General features: G+C 47.8%; 7 protein-coding genes across 7 annotated transcripts; 3 read left to right on the forward strand and 4 right to left on the reverse strand.

Moving 5' to 3' along the window:
- Positions 1–664: 664 nt before the first annotated feature.
- IL334_004501 (uncharacterized protein) lies at positions 665–2,029 on the reverse strand (the record flags this gene model as incomplete). The annotated part of the gene is made up of 2 exons (XM_062936218.1): positions 665–1,467; positions 1,564–2,029. The coding sequence occupies 2 exons, from the start codon at positions 2,027–2,029 to the stop codon at positions 665–667; spliced, it is 1,269 nt and encodes a 422-aa protein (XP_062792269.1).
- Positions 2,030–3,797: 1,768 nt separating this feature from the next.
- Positions 3,798–4,972, reverse strand: IL334_004502 (tartrate dehydrogenase; the record flags this gene model as incomplete). Its single annotated transcript, XM_062936219.1, has 2 exons — positions 3,798–4,788; positions 4,851–4,972. The coding sequence occupies 2 exons, from the start codon at positions 4,970–4,972 to the stop codon at positions 3,798–3,800; spliced, it is 1,113 nt and encodes a 370-aa protein (XP_062792270.1).
- Positions 4,973–5,795: 823 nt separating this feature from the next.
- On the reverse strand, positions 5,796–8,665 carry IL334_004503 (uncharacterized protein; the record flags this gene model as incomplete). Its single annotated transcript, XM_062936220.1, has 9 exons — positions 5,796–5,889; positions 5,942–6,149; positions 6,198–6,417; positions 6,468–6,576; positions 6,646–7,065; positions 7,112–7,877; positions 7,939–8,303; positions 8,360–8,480; positions 8,542–8,665. 9 exons carry the CDS (start codon positions 8,663–8,665, stop codon positions 5,796–5,798), a joined length of 2,427 nt encoding a protein of 808 aa, XP_062792271.1.
- An 849-nt stretch (positions 8,666–9,514) lies between these two features.
- IL334_004504 (uncharacterized protein) lies at positions 9,515–11,256 on the forward strand (the record flags this gene model as incomplete). Its single annotated transcript, XM_062936221.1, has 5 exons — positions 9,515–9,848; positions 9,904–10,102; positions 10,157–10,646; positions 10,699–10,912; positions 10,967–11,256. 5 exons carry the CDS (start codon positions 9,515–9,517, stop codon positions 11,254–11,256), a joined length of 1,527 nt encoding a protein of 508 aa, XP_062792272.1.
- A 784-nt stretch (positions 11,257–12,040) lies between these two features.
- Positions 12,041–14,385, reverse strand: IL334_004505 (uncharacterized protein; the record flags this gene model as incomplete). The annotated part of the gene is made up of 11 exons (XM_062936222.1): positions 12,041–12,144; positions 12,199–12,410; positions 12,465–12,538; positions 12,596–12,815; positions 12,872–13,062; positions 13,118–13,372; positions 13,427–13,522; positions 13,579–13,675; positions 13,736–13,807; positions 13,895–14,157; positions 14,206–14,385. The coding sequence occupies 11 exons, from the start codon at positions 14,383–14,385 to the stop codon at positions 12,041–12,043; spliced, it is 1,764 nt and encodes a 587-aa protein (XP_062792273.1).
- Positions 14,386–14,902: 517 nt separating this feature from the next.
- On the forward strand, positions 14,903–16,322 carry IL334_004506 (uncharacterized protein; the record flags this gene model as incomplete). Its single annotated transcript, XM_062936223.1, has 8 exons — positions 14,903–15,122; positions 15,183–15,238; positions 15,306–15,414; positions 15,471–15,709; positions 15,790–15,872; positions 15,928–16,080; positions 16,145–16,229; positions 16,305–16,322. 8 exons carry the CDS (start codon positions 14,903–14,905, stop codon positions 16,320–16,322), a joined length of 963 nt encoding a protein of 320 aa, XP_062792274.1.
- Positions 16,323–17,876: 1,554 nt separating this feature from the next.
- IL334_004507 (uncharacterized protein) lies at positions 17,877–19,852 on the forward strand (the record flags this gene model as incomplete). The annotated part of the gene is made up of 4 exons (XM_062936224.1): positions 17,877–18,145; positions 18,195–18,465; positions 18,517–18,859; positions 18,921–19,852. 4 exons carry the CDS (start codon positions 17,877–17,879, stop codon positions 19,850–19,852), a joined length of 1,815 nt encoding a protein of 604 aa, XP_062792275.1.
- Positions 19,853–19,865: the final 13 nt, after the last annotated feature.

Consider the following 19,865-nt stretch of genomic DNA (forward strand, 5'->3'; position numbering starts at 1 on the left):
CAGGGTTGTATCAGTAATCTGAATGTAGGTGGAGGTTCAGGGCATTTATTAATATAGGAGATCTCAAATTGAAAAATAATCACAAGGTGTTTCATAAAAGAACTTAAACTTATCTTTGATCAGTTGAGATCTTGACCTCTTGGATTGAAAGTTGAATAACTCAGGCAATATCCAACCTTTCCAGGATGTTTTTCCTGGGGTTTTCTTATATCTTCAGCAGCTATCTGCCGGATCTTTCAGATTGGTAAAATTCAACCTCTAAGGGCAAAACCCCAAGAGGGGACCTCCCTATAACCCTTTAACCCTTTTTTTAGAGGTGTGGGGTAGAACCTGGGGTATCTAAATTGCTGGGTTGAGAGACTCAACCCGGAGGGAATTACCCAAATAGGATATTTGGAAGATGAGACGCGCGCGGCCCTCGCCGCTTTTGACCGGGTTGAGGGGGAATTTAAATTCAATCATCCGGACGGGTTGGACCTGGGAGATAGTTAGGATCTCCCTATAACCCTTGGACCTGGGAGATAGGTAAGAGAAACCTTGTAAAACTTCTGTCTTCATAGTCTAAACTTGATACTTATAATTCATGACACCCCCTTTATGCGGACGAGAATAACGCTGGTTCCGATGAGATCACACACTAGTGAGAACTTGATTCTGCAGACACCTATCGGAAGCTTAAACTCTCCGTTGTAACGTCATACCTAGTGATAGCACTTCCCTGTATATACCCTTTCGTTCCCATAAACCGGAACACCGCACGTACGCCCATCTTCTTCACCCACCACATCCAAGAGTTCTCCGTTGGCCGTCTTGACGACTCGGCGCCCGCTGTCATCTTTCGCACAGCATCGACCCTCTGTCGTCTCGTACGCTCAAAGTACTCAAACAGTTGGTTATACTCCGCTTTACCTTTGCCCGGCTGCGCGCCTTGAAGTAGTCTCGACAGCAGACCAATATCCTCGAATGCCTGCGCAGATCCTTGACCTGCCGACGGAGGTATCGCATGAGCCGCATCACCCAGAATACACACTCTGCTGGTATGCCACGTGGGGAGGTCGGGCATCTGATATGGCGCCCAGAATTTAACGTTCTCATTGTTCAGGCCATGCACAAAGCTCCGTATCGGTTCGACAGTGGTGTCCGCGTAGATCCGCTTCACATCACGCACCGCATCACCAGACATCCGATACTCGTCCCAGCCCGTCTTGCGATCTCGCTCGGGCACCTGTAACGACGTGGCCCATTGTAGTTCCTGGCCGGACTGATCCATGGCGAAGGAGAGGAAAGTACCGTGTTGGGTGTAGCAGAACGCTGGGAGCTGAACGGTGGAAGGGAATGTGACAGTGGATGCGGGCGTGACGGCACCTATGACTGCAATACCACTGTACACTGGCTCGGGGTTGGCGTCTCCAAGGATATGCTTTCGTACTCGTGATCCGATCCCGTCGCATCCGATCATGATGTCGCCTGAGGGAGGAAGAGGCAGAAGGGGATGAGTGTCGGTCTTCAGCGTGGGGTGTGGAATCTTGGTGAGGTAAAGGGCTTTTTGCGTGATTAACTTACCTGTGATTCGTTCCCCTCCTTCCAGTACAGCCTCAACACCAGAATCCGTCTCTTCAATATGCTCCATCTTGGCTCCGTATCTTAGCTCGATTAGCTCCTTCATTCCTTCCTCTTGACAAGCCGCAAGTAGCGCCTCGTGCAGGACGGGTCGACTGATAGACAGCCCATTGGTCGCCCCATCGCTGACTCTAAAGCCCCCAACATGGTCCAGCTTATTGTCCGCCTCCTGCAGGTGAATGTTGATCGCTTCAAACGAGTAACCCTTGGCCCGAAGGCTATGACCGATATCGAGGATCTTGTCCATGACACGCATCGCGTTAGGGGCCAGCATGATGACTCCGCCAATATCTTGCATGTCAGGGCGTCTTTCGATGATCGTACTCTTGATCGATTGCTTGGCCAAGGCGAGTGCTAGGGCGGGTCCAGCAAGACCGGCTCCAACGATCAGGACATGGGGGGAAGGCATGCTGCGTGATTGTCGCTCGTCAAATGTTGTGGTGTCGAGTGCTGGGCGTGGTTGATACTACATAATCTTATATACATCGTGGATTAACACGACTTCGAGGTGATTAGATCTGCCATCCGGTTTTGCGGTTTCGGTAGCCCGCTGCCCGTAGGCTGGAATAACCGTTGCCTGTTTGCCAGGCACGCGATGACGTCAAGAGTTGTCGCCATGAACATTCATCTCAGATCTCTCCGAGCGCGAATCTATGTATCATCGGTGGCTGATCATGCACGATATCCGATCCATCTGGAGCGAAAGCTAGGTGATGGTGGACTTCCTCCCGCTGCTCAAGTTCCAATTTTACCATTAACTGCTTTCACGGATTTTCTGAATGGCTGACCAGCCATCTCTTGGGAGTGAAGGGTCAAACAACGAAAAAAAAGACACGAAAGCAAGAGACCAGTTCTTACCTTACGAAATGGCCATATCAAAAGGAGTCCATACCATGATCGACATCTTACAAGACTGAATTGAAAGCGGCCTGCTATACACGATCTTGGACGTCTTGGTATTCCGCTTGAACAATTCACGAAGCCCCAAGCCCAAAGCTCCTCCTCAGTGGCTTGACCAATCTTCGAGAAGAGTCTATACAATGGTCGTGGGGATCGTTCGAAATCGAGTGCTTCAATGGATCCCCTTGAAATACACGTATCCATGTTAGAAGGTTGGTCTTTTGATTTCCGATTATTCAATAAAGATAGGCTTCGGGGACTATCGGAAGGAGGGGGAACGGCAAGCAAACATGATTTGGAGAGTATACTTCAGATGAACGATAACCTTACTACGTTGAATAAGGAGATCGATAACACCTTTGGATTGGATTGGACTTTACAGCAAGGAACATCGGATGAGGGGTATTAGGATTGTCGACGAAGAAACAAGATCGTTAGTGGATCGCTACATGTCTTGTTTTGAAACTTATGGGAAAGAGAGAGAGGCAAAAGATGGCTTGAGGTTGGTTTATGGGTCTGAAAGAGAGGCAGTAGTAGTCAAAGACTATTAGTATCGGCTTTGCGAGCAAGACATGCCAACTGAAAGGAGAAATTGCTGGAAGTATGGTATATTCGCTTTCCTATATACGAAGTCTCTACTGGAATATCCACAATATCTTGGGTTCGCTTGACCACGCATTCGTCAAGAGTATCATTGGCGTCATTTGCAAGTAGGAAGTGGCGCGGTGTTTCAAAGGGCAAATGCAGTGATATTTCTCCCACGATACGGACTGTAACATCTCGGTCGTGCGAAATACATGATACAATTTTCACGGTCGTGCATAAGCAGCTACACGAAGTAGCTGACTAAAAGGTACAATATTCAATCCACGGGGTCCAGATTGAACCTGCTTATATACTGAACGAAATATGGCATTGATTACAGGTAGGTACAGATGTTGGCTGCGGTGGGGCAGACCCTTTGTCGCTCTGCCGGTGCGGCAGCGAGATAGCTATCAGTTTGGTCATGCTGGTTCGGAGCGATTAGTCAAGCTCATTTGTGTACAACTAAACCGCTGCAGTCTTGTCCACGATTGTACAAGCGAAAGCTTCCTGGATCGGAACTCTAAACAGCGCATGTATGTTGTGCAGGACAATAATATACCTTCTTTGGAAATCTGTAGAAAAGAACCCCGCTAACATAGTGAGAATATATGCCATGCATTCAATAAAGCGTTTAGGATTAAGACCAATCCAGGATCTAGTGTTAATCCCCCACACCCTCTTACGTATACTGATCACAAGTTTGATATCAGGTTGGCGATATGACCGCCTAATGATTCGCAAGTTCCTGTACCTCCAAGATCGGGTGTGATCACCTGACTGCCGCCTGTTTCCAAGGCGGTTTCTATAGCTTTCATCATGGTATCCGCAGCCTCCTTGTGGCCGAAATGTTCCAACATCATCTGACCAGCCCAAATCATTCCTACAGGATTGGCGATACCCTTTCCGGCGATATCAGGAGCAGAGCCGTGAACAGGCTCGAAAAGACTGGGCCAAGTGCCCTCGGGATTGATGTTGCCAGAAGGAGCAACGCCTATAGAACCAGTACAAGCGGGTCCAAGATCGGACAGAATATCTCCAAAGAGGTTGGAACCTACCACAACATCGAAAAGTTCAGGACGGAGTACGAACCAGGCGGTGAGAATGTCGATGTGGTATTTGTCCACTGAAACATCTTGATATCCTTTCGCCATCTCCGCGCATCGATCGTCCCAATATGGCATCGTGATACTGATGCCGTTCGATTTAGTCGCTGAGGTGAGGTGTTTTTTAGGCCGGGATTGTGCGAGATCGAAAGCGTATTTGAGAACACGATCTACACCAATTCTACTCATTACGGTCTCTTGAATTACGACTTCTCTGTCCGTGCCAGGGAACATTTTACCCCCAATCGAAGAGTATTCCCCCTCAGTGTTCTCTCTAACTACCCAAAAGTCGATATCTCCCACTTTCTTGTTTGCCAATGGACAGGCGATACCAGGCATGAGACGACAAGGTCGAAGTGAGATGTATTGATCGAACTCTCGGCGGAATTGAATGAGGGATCCCCACAGTGAAACGTGATCCGGGACGAGGCTCGGCATACCGACTGCACCAAAGTAAATGGCATCATATGGTGCCAAGATTTCCTTCCATCCTTCCGGTAACATTGTTCCGGTTCGAAGGTATCTTTCGCAAGTTGCCCAATCTTTGAATTGTTCGTCAAGCTCGATGTCAATGCTGAATCTATTGCGGGTGTAGGCAATGAGCAAGATGGTGTGCCGAAGATAAAAACTAATCACACTCACTTGTCGGCCGCAGCACGTAAACAAGCTAAACCTTCCGGCATAACCTCCTGACCGATACCATCTCCAGGAATGACAGCGATCCTAAGAGCGCGGGATTTTCCAGCGGCAGTACGAATAGACATGGTTTGTGTGTTGGGAATCAGTTGCAGATGAGGCGTTGTCATGATGCAATTGGGCAGACTTGGTTGAAGAATTCTTTTTATAAGAAGATACTAACAAGGGATATCAAACGGCGACTCCACGCCGGATGTAAGGATATACGGATGTATGCCGTGATTCCGGAAGTGCACAACTAGCTCACACAAAATCAAGCAGGTATTTGTTTGTTATCGACACCCCATGGAGTTACGCTATTATGAGCTGGGTTGTGCATGTCTGAATTCTTTTACGAGAAAATATTCCGAATTCGTGCACGCAAGATCGACCATTTGAGTAATTCCGGCGCCGCATTTCTGGTTCAAGATGCATTGCTCAAAAGCCTCTGGATTTTTGAGCCATGAGCTGAGTGACGCACGGAATCACAAGCAGAGCAGTCTTATTCGTGCATCCAGTTCAGGTGGTAACCAAGAGACTGAACCCTTGCAAGAGTGACAGCAAACAAGCGTGTAAGCTGCAAGCCCAGGTGGATTTGGCCAAAATAGACCTCTTTTACAATTCGGCTGATCCATTTTGAGCAGCAACAGTTTTGTGCGAACTTCGAACAACCCTAGCATCACGGAATTCCAGAGCTTACAATAGAAAGTAACATTTTTTACAACTCGAGATAGTCCTTCTGCTCTACTGCATCCAATGTCAGCCTTGTCCGGTTCAAACCTAGGTATCCGGCAAGCGAACGCTCTCTTGGAGTGTACGAAACCGAAACGAGAGATAATGTACAACGATCGATTGTTCACCGGTCATGAAGCAAACACATGTAGTCAGTCCCTAGTGAGTTGACGGCTGTTGTTATCCAAATGGGCCGATCAGATCAGTCCAGAAGTCCACCGAAGTGTCAGGCCATACGACGTCTTCGGCGGTGGATGATGAAAGCCAGGCCGAGCTTCTGACGGTGAGCTATTAGCGGTGACATTTTCAATGTCGATCTGACTCACAGTGATGTACCATCCCTTGCTAGTCCTTGCGATAGCTCCAGATCTCCCTGATCATGCCTATTTTGTTCCATGTAGGTGGAAGCAAGCTGGAACAGGGTTCCGAAATCCGCCTCGGGGTTAGCAGCTGGAGGGAAAGCAAGAGGCGGTGGGTCTGGGAGCTCGTTGGCCGATAGACTAGCCGCATGTGCTAGCTGTAGCACTGGTAGATCTGGAAAAACAGTCAGTATGCTCTCAGTGGTCGATCTTTACGACTCACCACTGCGCTTGGCAAGATCGATGGTGAGCACTGCAATACTCAGAGCGGATTGCCACCGAGCGCTCATGATCGTCAAGAGAGTGAGCGCATTATTGATCGCAGTAGCGGCCGAGGTGTATGGGATCTCTCCCTTCCAATAGGCGATGAATACGATATGGATAGCCGTAGTAATTCGTCGAAGCTGCATCCATGGCAGGTTCAACAAGCCAGAATTTATGACCTGCAATCGGAATTCAGCAACTGGTCTGACTATTCTGGATTGTAACTCACGTAGCGATGTGAATGAAGGAGGGAAAGAGCGCTGCTAGCACACATAGCAAGTGAAGAGTGTCCGAGTAGTGGGTGATTCAGAAACGGTGCTCTCAAAGCTATACGAAACCTGCGTGTTTGGCCCAAGCGTGAGTAAACATGTGCAACACCACGGAGGCTTTCCTGATCGACAACCTACCAGTTATAATGGATTTGCCTCAGCAGCTTTCCAGCAGTGGTACCTCTGGTGCTCGGGTCGACATTGACTTCCCCGCCTAACGCGATGTCGAATGTGCCAGTACCGAGCCGGTCACGCAGACTGAGCATTTGGCCATCCAACTGCAGTATCAATTCTGCGGATGTTCCGTCGCCCTTCTCGTCACCCGGAGTAGAGCTCTCGAATGATTGACGCATACGTCGGTGCTTATTGCCATGCAGAATTTCGAGCATTTCACCCGAAGTCCGTACCAGATCGACAAAAGCACCCAAAGTTGTTGTAGAACCTGATGGCGTTTCCGAGCCAGATGTTGAAGCGGGATTAAGAATAGGGTCGAACAAATCAGGGGAATAATCATGACGTTTGATCAAGGGTGGACTGTTGTCCAAAGCGGCCAAATAACTTCAAGAACAGAGATGTAAGCGATTGTCAAGAAGTATTCACTTACACATCAGAAAAATACACGTAGAGATACAAAACCGCTCTCCTCCGTGTCACCGAGGTATCTGATATCGCCTGCGTGCGATTGCCCTCAGTGTGAGACACGTCTAGATCCAAAGGTATGGTACGGTTCAACCCGATCTCGTGAGCCATCATGATCGCTCGTGCGACGAAATCCCGTGATCTTCTTCCCATGGACGTGTTGCTCACGAACGTGTGAAGCAAAAATAATGCCTGGACAGCAGCTTCTGATGGATACTCCAACTCCTCGAGCTCATCTTGCGCCAGTCGGAACAACGTGAGTGGTACAACTCCAGATTGGGAAGCGTCGCCAACCATATTGACACTGGGCCCTCTGTCGCCTGGCATATCACTTGTAGTGGTAGTAGCGCTGCCTGTCGAGGAATGGAAATTTCGATATGACTTGCGTTGATCGTCCCATGTCTCCCGCCTAAAGCTTCCAAGGGCCAAAATAGCGAGAAGCAGCGCTGCCTCGTCGTTACCCACTCGACCTGCTGTGCCCAGGGGATCAATGGAATCGACGTGCGGGGATGGTGGATTGAAGAAGCGCGTCGCTATATCATGGATTTGAGGAAGATGTAGAAAGGGCGTGTTGTGATGAATTGCAGCAAAGTGCGAGCCTATCCATTCCCGTGCTTTGATGATTGACGTCGCTGTACCAGGGGCAAGGCCAATTTGGTGCAAAGTCATACGGGGCGTGGAGCGAATAGAAAAGATGTGCTCAGAGGGGATTGCAAGAGAAATGCTTAATCCTAGGCAATCCAAGAAATGTGGTTAGGTGTACGATTCGAATTTCATTAAGTGAGTACTCACCGAAGCGCTCTGTTGTCATGTGTTCCAGAATCTTCTCCACCGTTCTAACAGCATTGCTTGCTGATGCCTTTGTATTTTCAGCTGTGGATGCAGTGCTCGAAAACCTGGGTGACCCGCTCGAGCCAAATGGTGCTTGGGCAGGGGCAGCGTTCGAGTTGTAGTCTGGAGTTGGTATGCTTGGAATATCAACGGAATCCAAAGTGTCGAAGGTAACAGAAAAAGAGTGATCACCCATCTGCTGACCAGAACGCGGGGATGGTAATGGCTGGGATACAGGTGAGGGGATGGACCGGTGCGCTGTACCAGGCAAGGACGCAGAGGCTGTCGCAGATAGTATCGGTGAGAGAGGCCTCTTCGACGCACGTCTAAGCCGATCCCTGACGATTCGAGTCAGGAAATGTTTACAGACACCAGCACATACCTGCCCGGGCGAGCTTTTTCACGAAGTACACATTCTCCCTCCTTCTTCCTTCTGATACACTCACCACAGACCGATTTTGTCGCTATGTCGCACTTTGTTTTCCTGATACGACAAGGCTCACCTGTCGGACCACTTTGAGCTCACTAGACTTCATTTGAGAGAGTTCTTGTTGCAAAACTTACAAGCTCGACTCACGCGGGTGATCGGTGGAACGATACTACCAGTATCGATAGCGGCTATATTTGTTCGGGAATCTGCATCACCATTAGTGTTATCGCCGATGAAGCTCCGATTCGTAGTGCTCATATTGAGGAACCGAGAATAGTTGGAAGAGGTGAGTGTGCAAGAGTTGATGTTTGCATGGATGTGAGGAACGGATAATCGTATGTTGGTGATACCTAGATCCATTTTGGTCCCGTCTTTGCCTTCTCTATATCCGAGATGTTCTTTTTAATCCCGGACATAACGTCCACACTAAGGCTTCCTGGCTATCTCGCACGCCTATATGTGCGATTTACATGATGAAACCGATTCTCATTCTCCAAAGGTCTTACTTACCCTTGGTTCGAACTCGTAAATGTCATGAGCGACTACTGAACAAATCCAAACCTGAACTCGCCATCATGGAAGTGGCATTCACCATCATTTAGGAATGGGATATCCCCGGATTTACAATGAGCATCACTGTTTGCACCAAGTGGAGGTACAGGTTTTCCCGTTTGCTATCTAAAAATAGACATTCTAGACATCACATTCGAATGTCATAACTGAAAATCGGATTCAACTCATATGCCCTGCGACGAGAAGTTTTGGGCAATGAGCAGAGAACCCGAACGATGATGCGAAGGTGACGTATCTCCGGATATACATAGCTTTTTTGGATTGCTTCGTCGGACACGAATTCGACCTCACCACACTGCAGAGTGGAATTACGGGTTTCCAATAACCCCCAAGGGGCGCCAACACCCCCGGATGTATCTCCACAATCAAGGGGTCCTATTGAGAAGAAGACACATAAAAAGGGCTGCTTTGCATCTGGGTAACTCCTGGTTTTCATCAAACCCTCACAAGCTTAAACCTCGTTCGCCGCTCTCCATGACTAACTCCATGATCAGAACCCCTTATAACTTGCGGGGCGAAGCCCTGCAGCAACTCATGATGTTCACCGTTGTGGTGCCAGTCTTTCTCGCCATGGGTTTCAGTCAGTCCTTCTTTGGTGGAGTGGTATCTTACCCGTCGTTCTATGACCTCTTCCCCAAAGTCAACACTTCGACTACAAAGGGAGATATCAAAGAACACAATTCTTTGATTCAAGGAACAGTCAACGCATGTCTTAATTTAGGAGCAGTCGCAGGATGTCTGTCCTGTATGTACGTCGGTAACAAGCTTGGTCGTCGTAAGACCACGGTTCTCGGTAACATAATCGCGGTTGTTGGTACCATTCTCCATGCAACTGCTTTCAGTTTCGCTCAATTGATCGTCTCCCGGCGTGAGTGTTCCCATCAGTTACACGGGCGAATCTCTGCTAATACATTCATCGACAGTCATCCTGGGGTATGGCATTGGTATGGCATCCAGTACCGTGCCAGCCTGGCAAACTGAAACAAGTAGGACACACAAACGAGGCCATCATGTCATCGCCGATGGAATCACCATTGGTTTCGGTATCGCGTTAGCTTCCTGGGCTACCTTTGGCTTTTCTCATGTAACTGGAACATCCTCCTGGCAATGGCGAGTACCGGCGTAAGCGACAGCTCACCTACCTTGTCAGGTTGCGTCTCACTGATCTTCTGTCAGCATCACTCCAGGAATTATGTGTGTCATCGCCGGTTTTGCTGCCACGCTTTTCCCCGAATCGCCTAGATGGCTTGCCTTGACCGGAGATTACGCCAAGTCTCGTGACGTTCTGGCTGTAGTATATGATGAGGAGATCGACTCTGTCCATGTCGCCCAAGTGCTCGAAAACATCCAGCATGCCAACGAGGAAGCAGCGGAAGGCGCATCATTCTTCTCTATCTTCAAAATGGGCAAAGAAAAGGTCTTATACCGACTCTTGCTCGCTTGCTCTGTCCAGTGGTACTCTCAAATGGCTGGTTCTGGTCTGATCACATACTACTCGAACCAATTGTTTGCCAACATTGGACTGGACAGTCAAACGTCCAAAATCATGGCGGCCTGTGTCCTCACTTTCAAAGCCGCCTGTGCATTCATTCCCTTCGCAACCATTGAGCTTGCAGGAAGAAGGAAATTATTCTTAATCTCTGGCGCAGGCATGGCGGTTTGTATGGTGAGTCACATGCAGATACTGCCACGAGTCTTTGCTGAATATCTCTTGGCAGTTCGCTCTCGCTGCATCCGCCTCTCAAGTACCCAAAACTGTTCATGCAGGTTACGCCGGTATTGTTTTCGCCTTTCTATACGTGTTTTTCTATCCTATCGGTTTCCTAGGAGTCAACTGGCTTTTCTGTCAAGAGATCATTACTACACGGTACCGTGCTCCTGTGGCTGGTGTATCTACGGCTGTTCATTGGTTGACCTCCTTCGCTGTGTCTCGTGCGTGCTCAAAGCTCAAAACCCCAGTGGTTTCTACGCTGACATTTCGAATAGTTACCACTCCTCTTGGTTTCACTTCCCTTGGCTGGAAATACTACCTCATCTGGGGTGCTTCAGCTACTAGCATTCTCTTCGTTGTCTACTTCTTCTATCCCGAAACGACTGATATGTCCGTCGAGGAAATCGATCAGATCTTTATCGATTCGACCGGCGTCTTCGCTACTCCTAGACTCGCAACTCAACGAAGGAAGGCAGCAATTGCCAGAAGAGCCAATAGTACCGGTGTTGTAGAACACTTTGGCTCGGACCATAAGGTTGAAATAGAGGAGCGGGAAGTTGCTTAGATGTGTTGTTGAAGAGGCAACACTGCTATAGTATCGATTCCTAGAAGACTGTGCGCAACCCTAACTCATAATCGATGTGTGCATGTATATCAAACGCCCATTCTTCGTCTCTGGAGGTACAAATGTCGACCAAAGTGGAAAGATCTTGTTTCCCAAATTGCAGTATATTCTGGACGATATTCAACTTCCAAAATGGTATAGATCAATGTATTACAGACTCCTCGTATACAGTATATGCGCGCCGTCGCAACTCCACTCGGTTGTTTACAACGCTATAGACTATCAGTGCGATTGAGCAGACCGCCAAGCTGGACGTCTTCGAGCAGGGTTAGACAGTCCACAGCTTGCAACACAGAAAGACTGTCTTATTTCTGGTCTTGCTGTTTTGACAGCTGTGACAGTGAAATCTTGAGGCACCTGCCCCTCGATCTGAGGAAGTCGAGACATTGTAACGCGACTAAGCTGCATTTTGGAGGTTCAAGTCATGACTTGCTTATGTTCACAGTGGCAACTTGATCACAATCGACGGTTATCAAGGCTTTGATGTTGATGTGTGAGAATCAACTTAAAGGCGTCTGGGATACTTGATGGGTACTGTCATTCCGGCACTTTACACTTTTACACCCAGACGTCCGCAACTCTCCGATGTGGATTGTAATTACTCTGTGACTCTGCACTGGGCGCTAATTCGGCAACGATTGATCGCGACATCATTAGGACGAGCGCCTAAAAATACATTTTCATCTACTATGCAATGAGTAGGAGCAGAAGAATCAGATGCAAATCACTTCCATATCTCCTGGAGGCACTCCACCATGCTGGGTTTGATTTCTTCAATCGTGGTAACACCCATGAGACGCATTGCGTTCAGAATTTCGTTCTCTAGGACTACGACACCTGATCAGTCATGTGGTCTATGCAAAGAATAAAAGAAGCTCATACTTCGCACAGTCCTGATAACACCCTGCTCCCCATACGCTGCTTGAGCGTATAGGAAAGGCCGTCCTAAACCTACTCCGCGCGCTCCAAACGCCAAAGCTTGCAGAACATCCGATCCTCGCCTTACACCACCATCGATATACAGCTCGATCTCTTTGCATAGATTGGGATCCTCATAGTATACTTGCCGTAAGCTGTCAAAACCAGTTCGGGCCCTACGAGGTATCGTATATCAATCTGGGTACATTGCACATAATGACAGGACTTACTGATCGAGTTGACGCCCTCCATGATTTGAGAATATACATCCTGCTAAGCCAGCCTCTTTTGCTTTCCTCACATCCTGGGGTACGTGAATGGTATATCAGCACAAGCATAAAGAAAGGTATTGCAAGCTTACGTCAATATGGCATACACCCTTCAAGTAAATAGGAACACCCGAAGCCAGCTCTTTCAGCTTCGCCAGATCTTCCCACTCCTGCGTGGGATCGTGATATCCTGGTGGATCAGTGAACGGCTCCATCCTCCTTCCAGGTTCTAGGTCACCTGTGGTACCCTTCAGCTTCTCGGTGCTCTGTCGAAGATCACCAACATTGGAATCCACCGTGAGAAGCAATGCCCTGATGCAGCGTTAGGAGAGAGAAGACAATCATGTCACGATGGAATGAAAACTCACTGGCAGCCCCTTTCCACCGCCTCGCGCACTTGTGCCTCATGTTTCGATCGATCTTTCTGTAGATACACTTGATAGACTAATCCCATTTTCTCTCCGATCGCTTCGTCCATACGATCCTTCTCATCCAGAATCTCTTCCAGGGGGAATGATGCAGCAGCAGAAACACCCTGTACGATTCCTGTCTTCGCTGCCTGCTCCTTCAATTAGCTCAAATAATTGTCTGCAACTCGACAGCAGCGAACGTACTCCACGGGTTATATTTAATTCTCCATCTGGATGACCCAGTAATGCGTTTGAGGAAGGAGATACATAGATAGGTAAGGCGGACGGTATGCCAAAAATCGTCGTCTGCGGAGCAACGGTATTGACGTTCTTCATGATTCTCGGCAGCAAGCGACATTTTCGGAAAGCGTTGCGATTGTCTGCTGTAGAGTAACCATCGAGTGACGATGCACTGTAATAATTGGTGACTCTGGGGCTCAGGAATGACTTTGCCGACTCCTTCATGATATAAGTCAGCACCAGGGGAATCATCGTGCCGAATTATGGACTGACCTCGATTTCATCCAGTCCCAACATCGTCTCCGGCGGAGGAAGTTTCAGCCGTGCATTGGCCACTCGATCCTGTTCCGCTTTTACTGCCGCTGCTGACTACACCCTAGTCAACTCCGTTTATGATAGAGGTTAAAGATTGATTCTAAACTTACAGCAGCCACTTCTTTGGGATTGACATAGCCCTTGAAGCTCTCGGGAGGAAGGTTATTCTCAAGAGTCCTCGGGGGATGAACCGGCTTAGAAAGCTCACTAACACAGTGAAACATATCAGCAATTCTGTCACACACTGACATAGTGGAGAAGACTCACGTGACGTCTCGTCCGGCGTTGGCCACAATTATCGCCGACCCTCCAGGATGATATTTATGGAAATCGGACACACTACACGGAAGCCGAACGACATCAGCAGTCTGGAGATATATCTATGAGCGTCCTGTGTGTTATGTCCTCCAAGGAAGATCGACTCACTCAAAGACTTTCCCTTCTACTACCACCCACGCGTCCTGAGATAGATTATGTCTGGCGACCTCTATTAATGAAAGATATTCGCCATGTAGCTCAGCATTTGATCCGTACTTCTCACGTAAGTCCTCAGCGATATCGACATCGGACTGTTCTCTTTGCTTCTTGGAGCCTTTTGCGCCAGACACAACACCATCTATATCCTCTTGTTGTTCCTTTTCCACATCAACTCCACTATCGGCAAGAACCGGGCGGGTAAGAAGCGCAAGCTACACCATTGTCAGCCGTTTTACAGCAGGTCCGATGATAGGACTCACAGTGATGGTGCCTGTCGCCACTGCCAACATAAGCGATCGACTACCTAACGGCTGCCTGGAGGACGATTGCGAACTGCTTGTATAGTACCGCGATGCCGATCTTGAAGCACTCGTTACGCGAGCAACCTTCGTGATATTCCTGACTGCATGATGCGACCTTTGCAGCAGTGAACTTATCATGTTGATTCAGTAGTTTCAATCGTGAATATGAACGTCTCGACTGTAGAGTTATGGAAGTATTAGTTACGAAAATTGACAAAATCGATGCAAGTTCAATCGGGTGGAGAAGATTGGTTGAGCATTTTCCGGGCTTCGGGTTCTGGGGAATTCGTCGCGCCGGTCCAATTACAGCTCGCCGTATATCCGTACTCCCGTCGCTTATTCTGTCGATCCTGCTTGTATGTCCGTCCGTATTTCCGTATCAGCTATGATCGCATCATCATGATAGTGGAGGGTTTGAAAGTACAGTGTTGACAAGTACAAGTGTTGACACAAGTATGCCTCGTGTGGTGAGAACTTCGTATATCTACACCTCTAGCATTTGGATTGCACTCCAGCTCTTGCAATTATTCGTCTTACCGCGCTGCACACCACGATCATTTTCAGATGTCGTCCCGTAAAGTACTTTTGATGGGTCAGTATTATGACGTTTCTATGAGGAAATCCTCAGCTAATCCAAACCCACTAATTAGGCCCTATGCCCTATGTCCGCGAACAGTTTTTCGCCGAAGTTTCACCTCTTGCAACAATTGTAGAGCTTTCATCAAAGAGTATGCAAGAATTCGAGGAAGATCTCAAGACGAAATATCGAGGTCTTACTGCTATCTACCATTATCGTGATCCCGGGACTTACTTTGGATACTTGGGTGAACAATTCTTCAGTCGTTTACCGAAGACATGCAAGACTATTTGTCATCGTGAATGAACCTACATTCATGTCGTTGAGTGAAGATAATTGACGTCCATTATGCGTATAGTGGGAGCTGGCTACGATGACATAGATGTCGCTGCAGCCAGAAAGTATGGCGTTACCGTAAGTAGTACAGCTTCCTCTGTAGGCCTGGTTCTCCATGACTCACGTTTGCATGTTTCTTCGGTAGGTGACTCACACACCTTCCGCTGTAGATGATGCGACAGCAACAACAGCTACATATCTGATAATCTCAGCGATGCGCCAGTTCGCCAGAGCTGAGGTAGCTTGCCGAGAAGGTGAATTCTATCTTGGCGTTTTAAGAAAGCTAAGACTTATTTTATTATACGAACAGGAAAATGGAAGACAGGATTGCCACTCGCCCGGGACCCCGAACACAAAACACTAGGTATAATCGGCTTGGGAGGGATCGGTACAGTAGTAGCTAGACGGATGGCGTTAGGATGGGGTATGAAAATACTTTATCACAATCGACGTCAAATTGCGAATCCTCCTCAGGATTTTTCGGTAGAATACAAGGTTACCATGGATGAGCTATTTGCCGAATCGGATGTTGTGTCAGTCCATCTTCCCGTTAGTCTATCTTCCTTCCCACTCCTCCAGCTCCATCAATCTCGAGAAGCATCGAGTTCCTAGATATAATTTTCTTTTAGCTAAACGACAAGACCAAGAACATTATCGGTAAAGCTCAATTTGATGCTATGAAGCCAAAAAGCGTTCTGGTCAACACAGCAAGGTAAGCACATGACAATCACTTGACCACCTTCCGAAGCTGATCATTCATTCTGTAGAGGCGGTTTAGTAGACGAGACTGCCCTTCTAGAAGCCCTGCAATCGGGTAAATTGCATGGGGCAGGTCTTGACGTCTTCCCAAATGAACCAGCCATAAATGTGGAGCTGTTCAAACATCCAAATGTGACAATACTCCCTCATATGGGAACGGAGTGAGTCTTTCGCTACCTTATCGGGACGGACGAAGAATTATGCTAACACAGCGGGAGAATTTAGGACGTGGGACAGTCGAGATAAGATGGCTTTAATGGTTTTGGACAACATCCTTGCAGCCTTGAATCGAGAGGCTTTGCCTAACATAGTAGGTGTTTTGTGATACTTTCTTGTGATACTTCGGTCGACGTTATGCGTGTCAGCTGATTTGATTGTTATAAAGGTCCCGGAACACCAATAGGCCATAGATATTATAGCAAATGCATCAAATATTCTGAACTTGTCTCTAGCTCGTTCGATTAATTGCTATATGCTTGATATTTTGGGGACAAAGCATAGTATTCTGTCGGTTACGCTGTATAAAAACGGGTTCTTCTATCTGGCGTCAGAGCTCTGTGCATCCAAAGATCTGTTAAGCAAACACATTACGAGGGAAGCGTGAAATAGACAAAGCGGTCAGGTTGCCGCCGAGCTCTTCTTTCACTCATAAAAATAGAAGCATGCTTTCTGAACACGTTTCTCTTTTTTCTTTTTGGCAACGAGGGTAATGTTAAAGGTATTTAAGATCAGGTTCGGAGTGCGAGTGATAGGCTCGCACGCTCTGGAAGAACACGATTTTGCTATCTGGAATGAAGAAAGAGAACAAGAAATGCCAATTGGCTGGTGGGTAATTTTAGATGGCTAAGTCGCGGTTATGGGGACGACAGCACGCGGGCCTCGAAGCCATGTTCGTTGCGAGTCGAGCGATAATGATCGACCACAAGACTGATACACGTGGATCATGTGCATCCAGTGAGCCCTATGTGAATGGATTCCACTATTCATCGTGTCATCAATCTAGACTCGACTTCGGCCGTGTCAATTGTCTTGGCGACGCTCCCAAAGACTTTCCAACCCTTCAGCCGCCCAGCGCGGTACGACAATACTGGATGTTGCAAGTAAGATAGCTGACGCGCCGCGCGCAACCTTGGAAAACGCAAAACCTGGCACGGGAATTTCCGAGAACCCTCAGTTTATCTGATTGGCGGGATCGCCGTTCAAGCAGATAACGTCATTCACCTACTTCTTATACAGCCCCCTTTGTTATACAGTCCCATACAAATCATCATGAAATTCCCATACAAATCTACACCTGATCTGTCCAGCAATATCTAGCTTCAAAACTCCCTAGTTTTGTCATCTGGGAGGAATGCTAGACAGGCTAAGATATACACCAGGTTTTTATGTGTCTCCAGATGGACAGATGCATGCTCTGCAGCAGAAAAAAGGGTTTCACAGAAGCGAAATTTGTAGTTCTAGCAATGTCAATGCATGCATTCTGAAAGCTCCTACTCATAGCTAGATGCCTCCCACTCCTGTTCCAAGGCCCCCAGTCTTGTAACAGGTGTGATGCATGCATGAGGTGAGAATCTGCAAACTGTATAATATGTGGGGGTGTATAAGAAGTAGGTGAATGACGTTATAGTAATCCACAAGGTATTCAACCCAATCGGCCGACTGGACTTGTTCCTAGGTGTCCGTCACTTATTTTTCCCTTGAATCCTTGTCAGATAACCCAAAATTCGTCACCAATCCTGATACGCCCCCTTGTGGTGTTGTCAATGGAAAATTTGAAACGCAAATTTGGCATGAAGAAGTGCACAAGCGTGCGATCCGAGCGCTAAGTGTCGGCCGCCCCCTCGATCTGAAACTTTTTTTTCTGGCGAAAGTCTTTCACGCTACATATAGATCAGATAAAATTTGATTCGCAAGACTTTCGTCTTCCATCTTGACCGATTACAGGACTTACCACACTATGTCACCAAACGGCATTGAAGGTGAACGTGCCTCGACCAGCGTGGATGACACGAGTTCTCACCCAGAGTCTGACGGTCTCCAGACTCACGAGAAGGACAAGTATCTTGGGACTGAAGAACAGAGTCTGCCACATCTTTCTCACGATAAATATGATAATCAGGTGAAGAGCGAAGACAAACCGGACGAAGACGTTCAAGAAGGTGTACGGGAAGCTGAAGCACTTACCTTGACCTGGACAAGAACGTCGTTGATTGTGGCCTACGTATTGTAAGTGCAATCTTCATATCTGATGACTTGGTGACTAACTCCTCTTCAGCATGTTCCTTATCTACCTTGTCCGAGCGTTTGAAGGCTCAATAACAGGAAACCTTGGACCATTCATCGTTTCGGGATTCTCAGCTCATTCTCTCATTCCTATCATATCTGTCGTGGCCGACATAATGGGAGCCGTGACTTATCTTACTGTTGCCCGTGCGGTGAATGTTTGGGGAAGATCAAAAGGTTTTGTGGTATTGGTCGCACTTGCTACAATCGGTATGATTCTCAGTGCAACTTGTCGAAACGTTGCCACCTATGCCGCAGCTCAGGTAAGCATGTTTCCGTTCTGGGTTTAGACAATCTTGCTAACAGTACTGCAGATCTTCTATTCCATCGGATTTTCTGGTATGATCTTTTGTGTAGACATCATTACCGCGGACACGTCATCACTCAAAGATAGGGGTCTTGCATATGCCTTCACTTCCTCACCATATATCATCAGTGCCTTTGGAGGGTCCAAGGCTGCGGAGGGATTTTACGCTTCCAACTGGCGTTGGGGTTATGGAGCATTCTGCATCATCCTTCCCGTCGTGGCCTCGCCACTCATTGCCATTCTCTTCTTACACAAACACAAGGCCCAGAAGCAAGGTCTACTTGCCCCTTCTCAGAAAATCGACCGAACCGTTCTGCAAAGTCTTTGGTACTACGCTGTGCAATTCGATAGTAGGTGTTCCAGTACGAGGATATTTACAAATCACTGATGTCTGATATGCCTCCTGAATAGTCTTCGGTATCTTCCTCATTGCCGGTGGTCTGGCCCTTTTTCTTCTTCCCTTCTCAATAGTTGCTACTTTTGCGGACTCATGGAAGACTCCTGCTATCATCGTAATGATCGTTGTTGGTGGACTGATGCTTATCAGCTTTGCATTCTACGAGCGATATCTTGCTCCTGTACCTTTTCTACCGTGGAATCTTTTGGTATCTCGAACAGTGCTTGGAACCTGTCTCCTCGACTTCTTTTTCATCATTGCGGCTTCGTGTTGGCAGAGCTACTACACCTCCTATCTACAAGTGGTCTACGATGTCTCAATCTCGACCGCTGGTTATATCAATAGTGCTTCGAGTGTGGTCAACGGAGTATGGTTGATCGGAGTTGGTTTCCTGATCAGGCGAACCGGATACTTCAAGTGGCTCTTGTGGCCTAGTATCGCTCTTTACATTTTTGGTACAGGTCTACTCATCTACTTCCGTAGTCCCAGCCAATCGGTGGGCTATAACGTCATGTGTCAAATCTTCCTTGCACTCGCTGGTGGTGCCCTCATCATCTGCATGCAGGTGGCAGTCCTTGCGGCTGGAAACCACAACGATTCCGCTGCGCTTCTTGCTCTTTTGAGTACCTTTGGTAACGTCGGAGGGGCTGTGGGCAGTTCGATCTCCGGTGCTATTTGGACACACACCATGCCTCAAGCATTGGCTTCTCGTCTTCCCGCGGAATCCGTCGACCTCCTCAACGATATTTATGAATCCCTCGATCTACAGCTGTCCTACCCAATCGGTGATCCCACTAGGACAGCCATCATAGATGCATACGCCGTCGGTCAGAAGCGTATGCTAATTGCTGGTACCTGTATCATGGTCGTTACCTTGTTCTGTGTCGCTGCGATCAAGAATATCAAGGTTTCGGAGGTCAAACAGGTCAAAGGGGTGTTGTTTTAGATGGCTCTAGCGG

This window comes from Kwoniella shivajii, chromosome 6 (genome assembly GCF_035658355.1).
Source record: "Kwoniella shivajii chromosome 6, complete sequence".
NCBI classification, from domain to species: Eukaryota; Fungi; Basidiomycota; class Tremellomycetes; order Tremellales; family Cryptococcaceae; genus Kwoniella; species Kwoniella shivajii.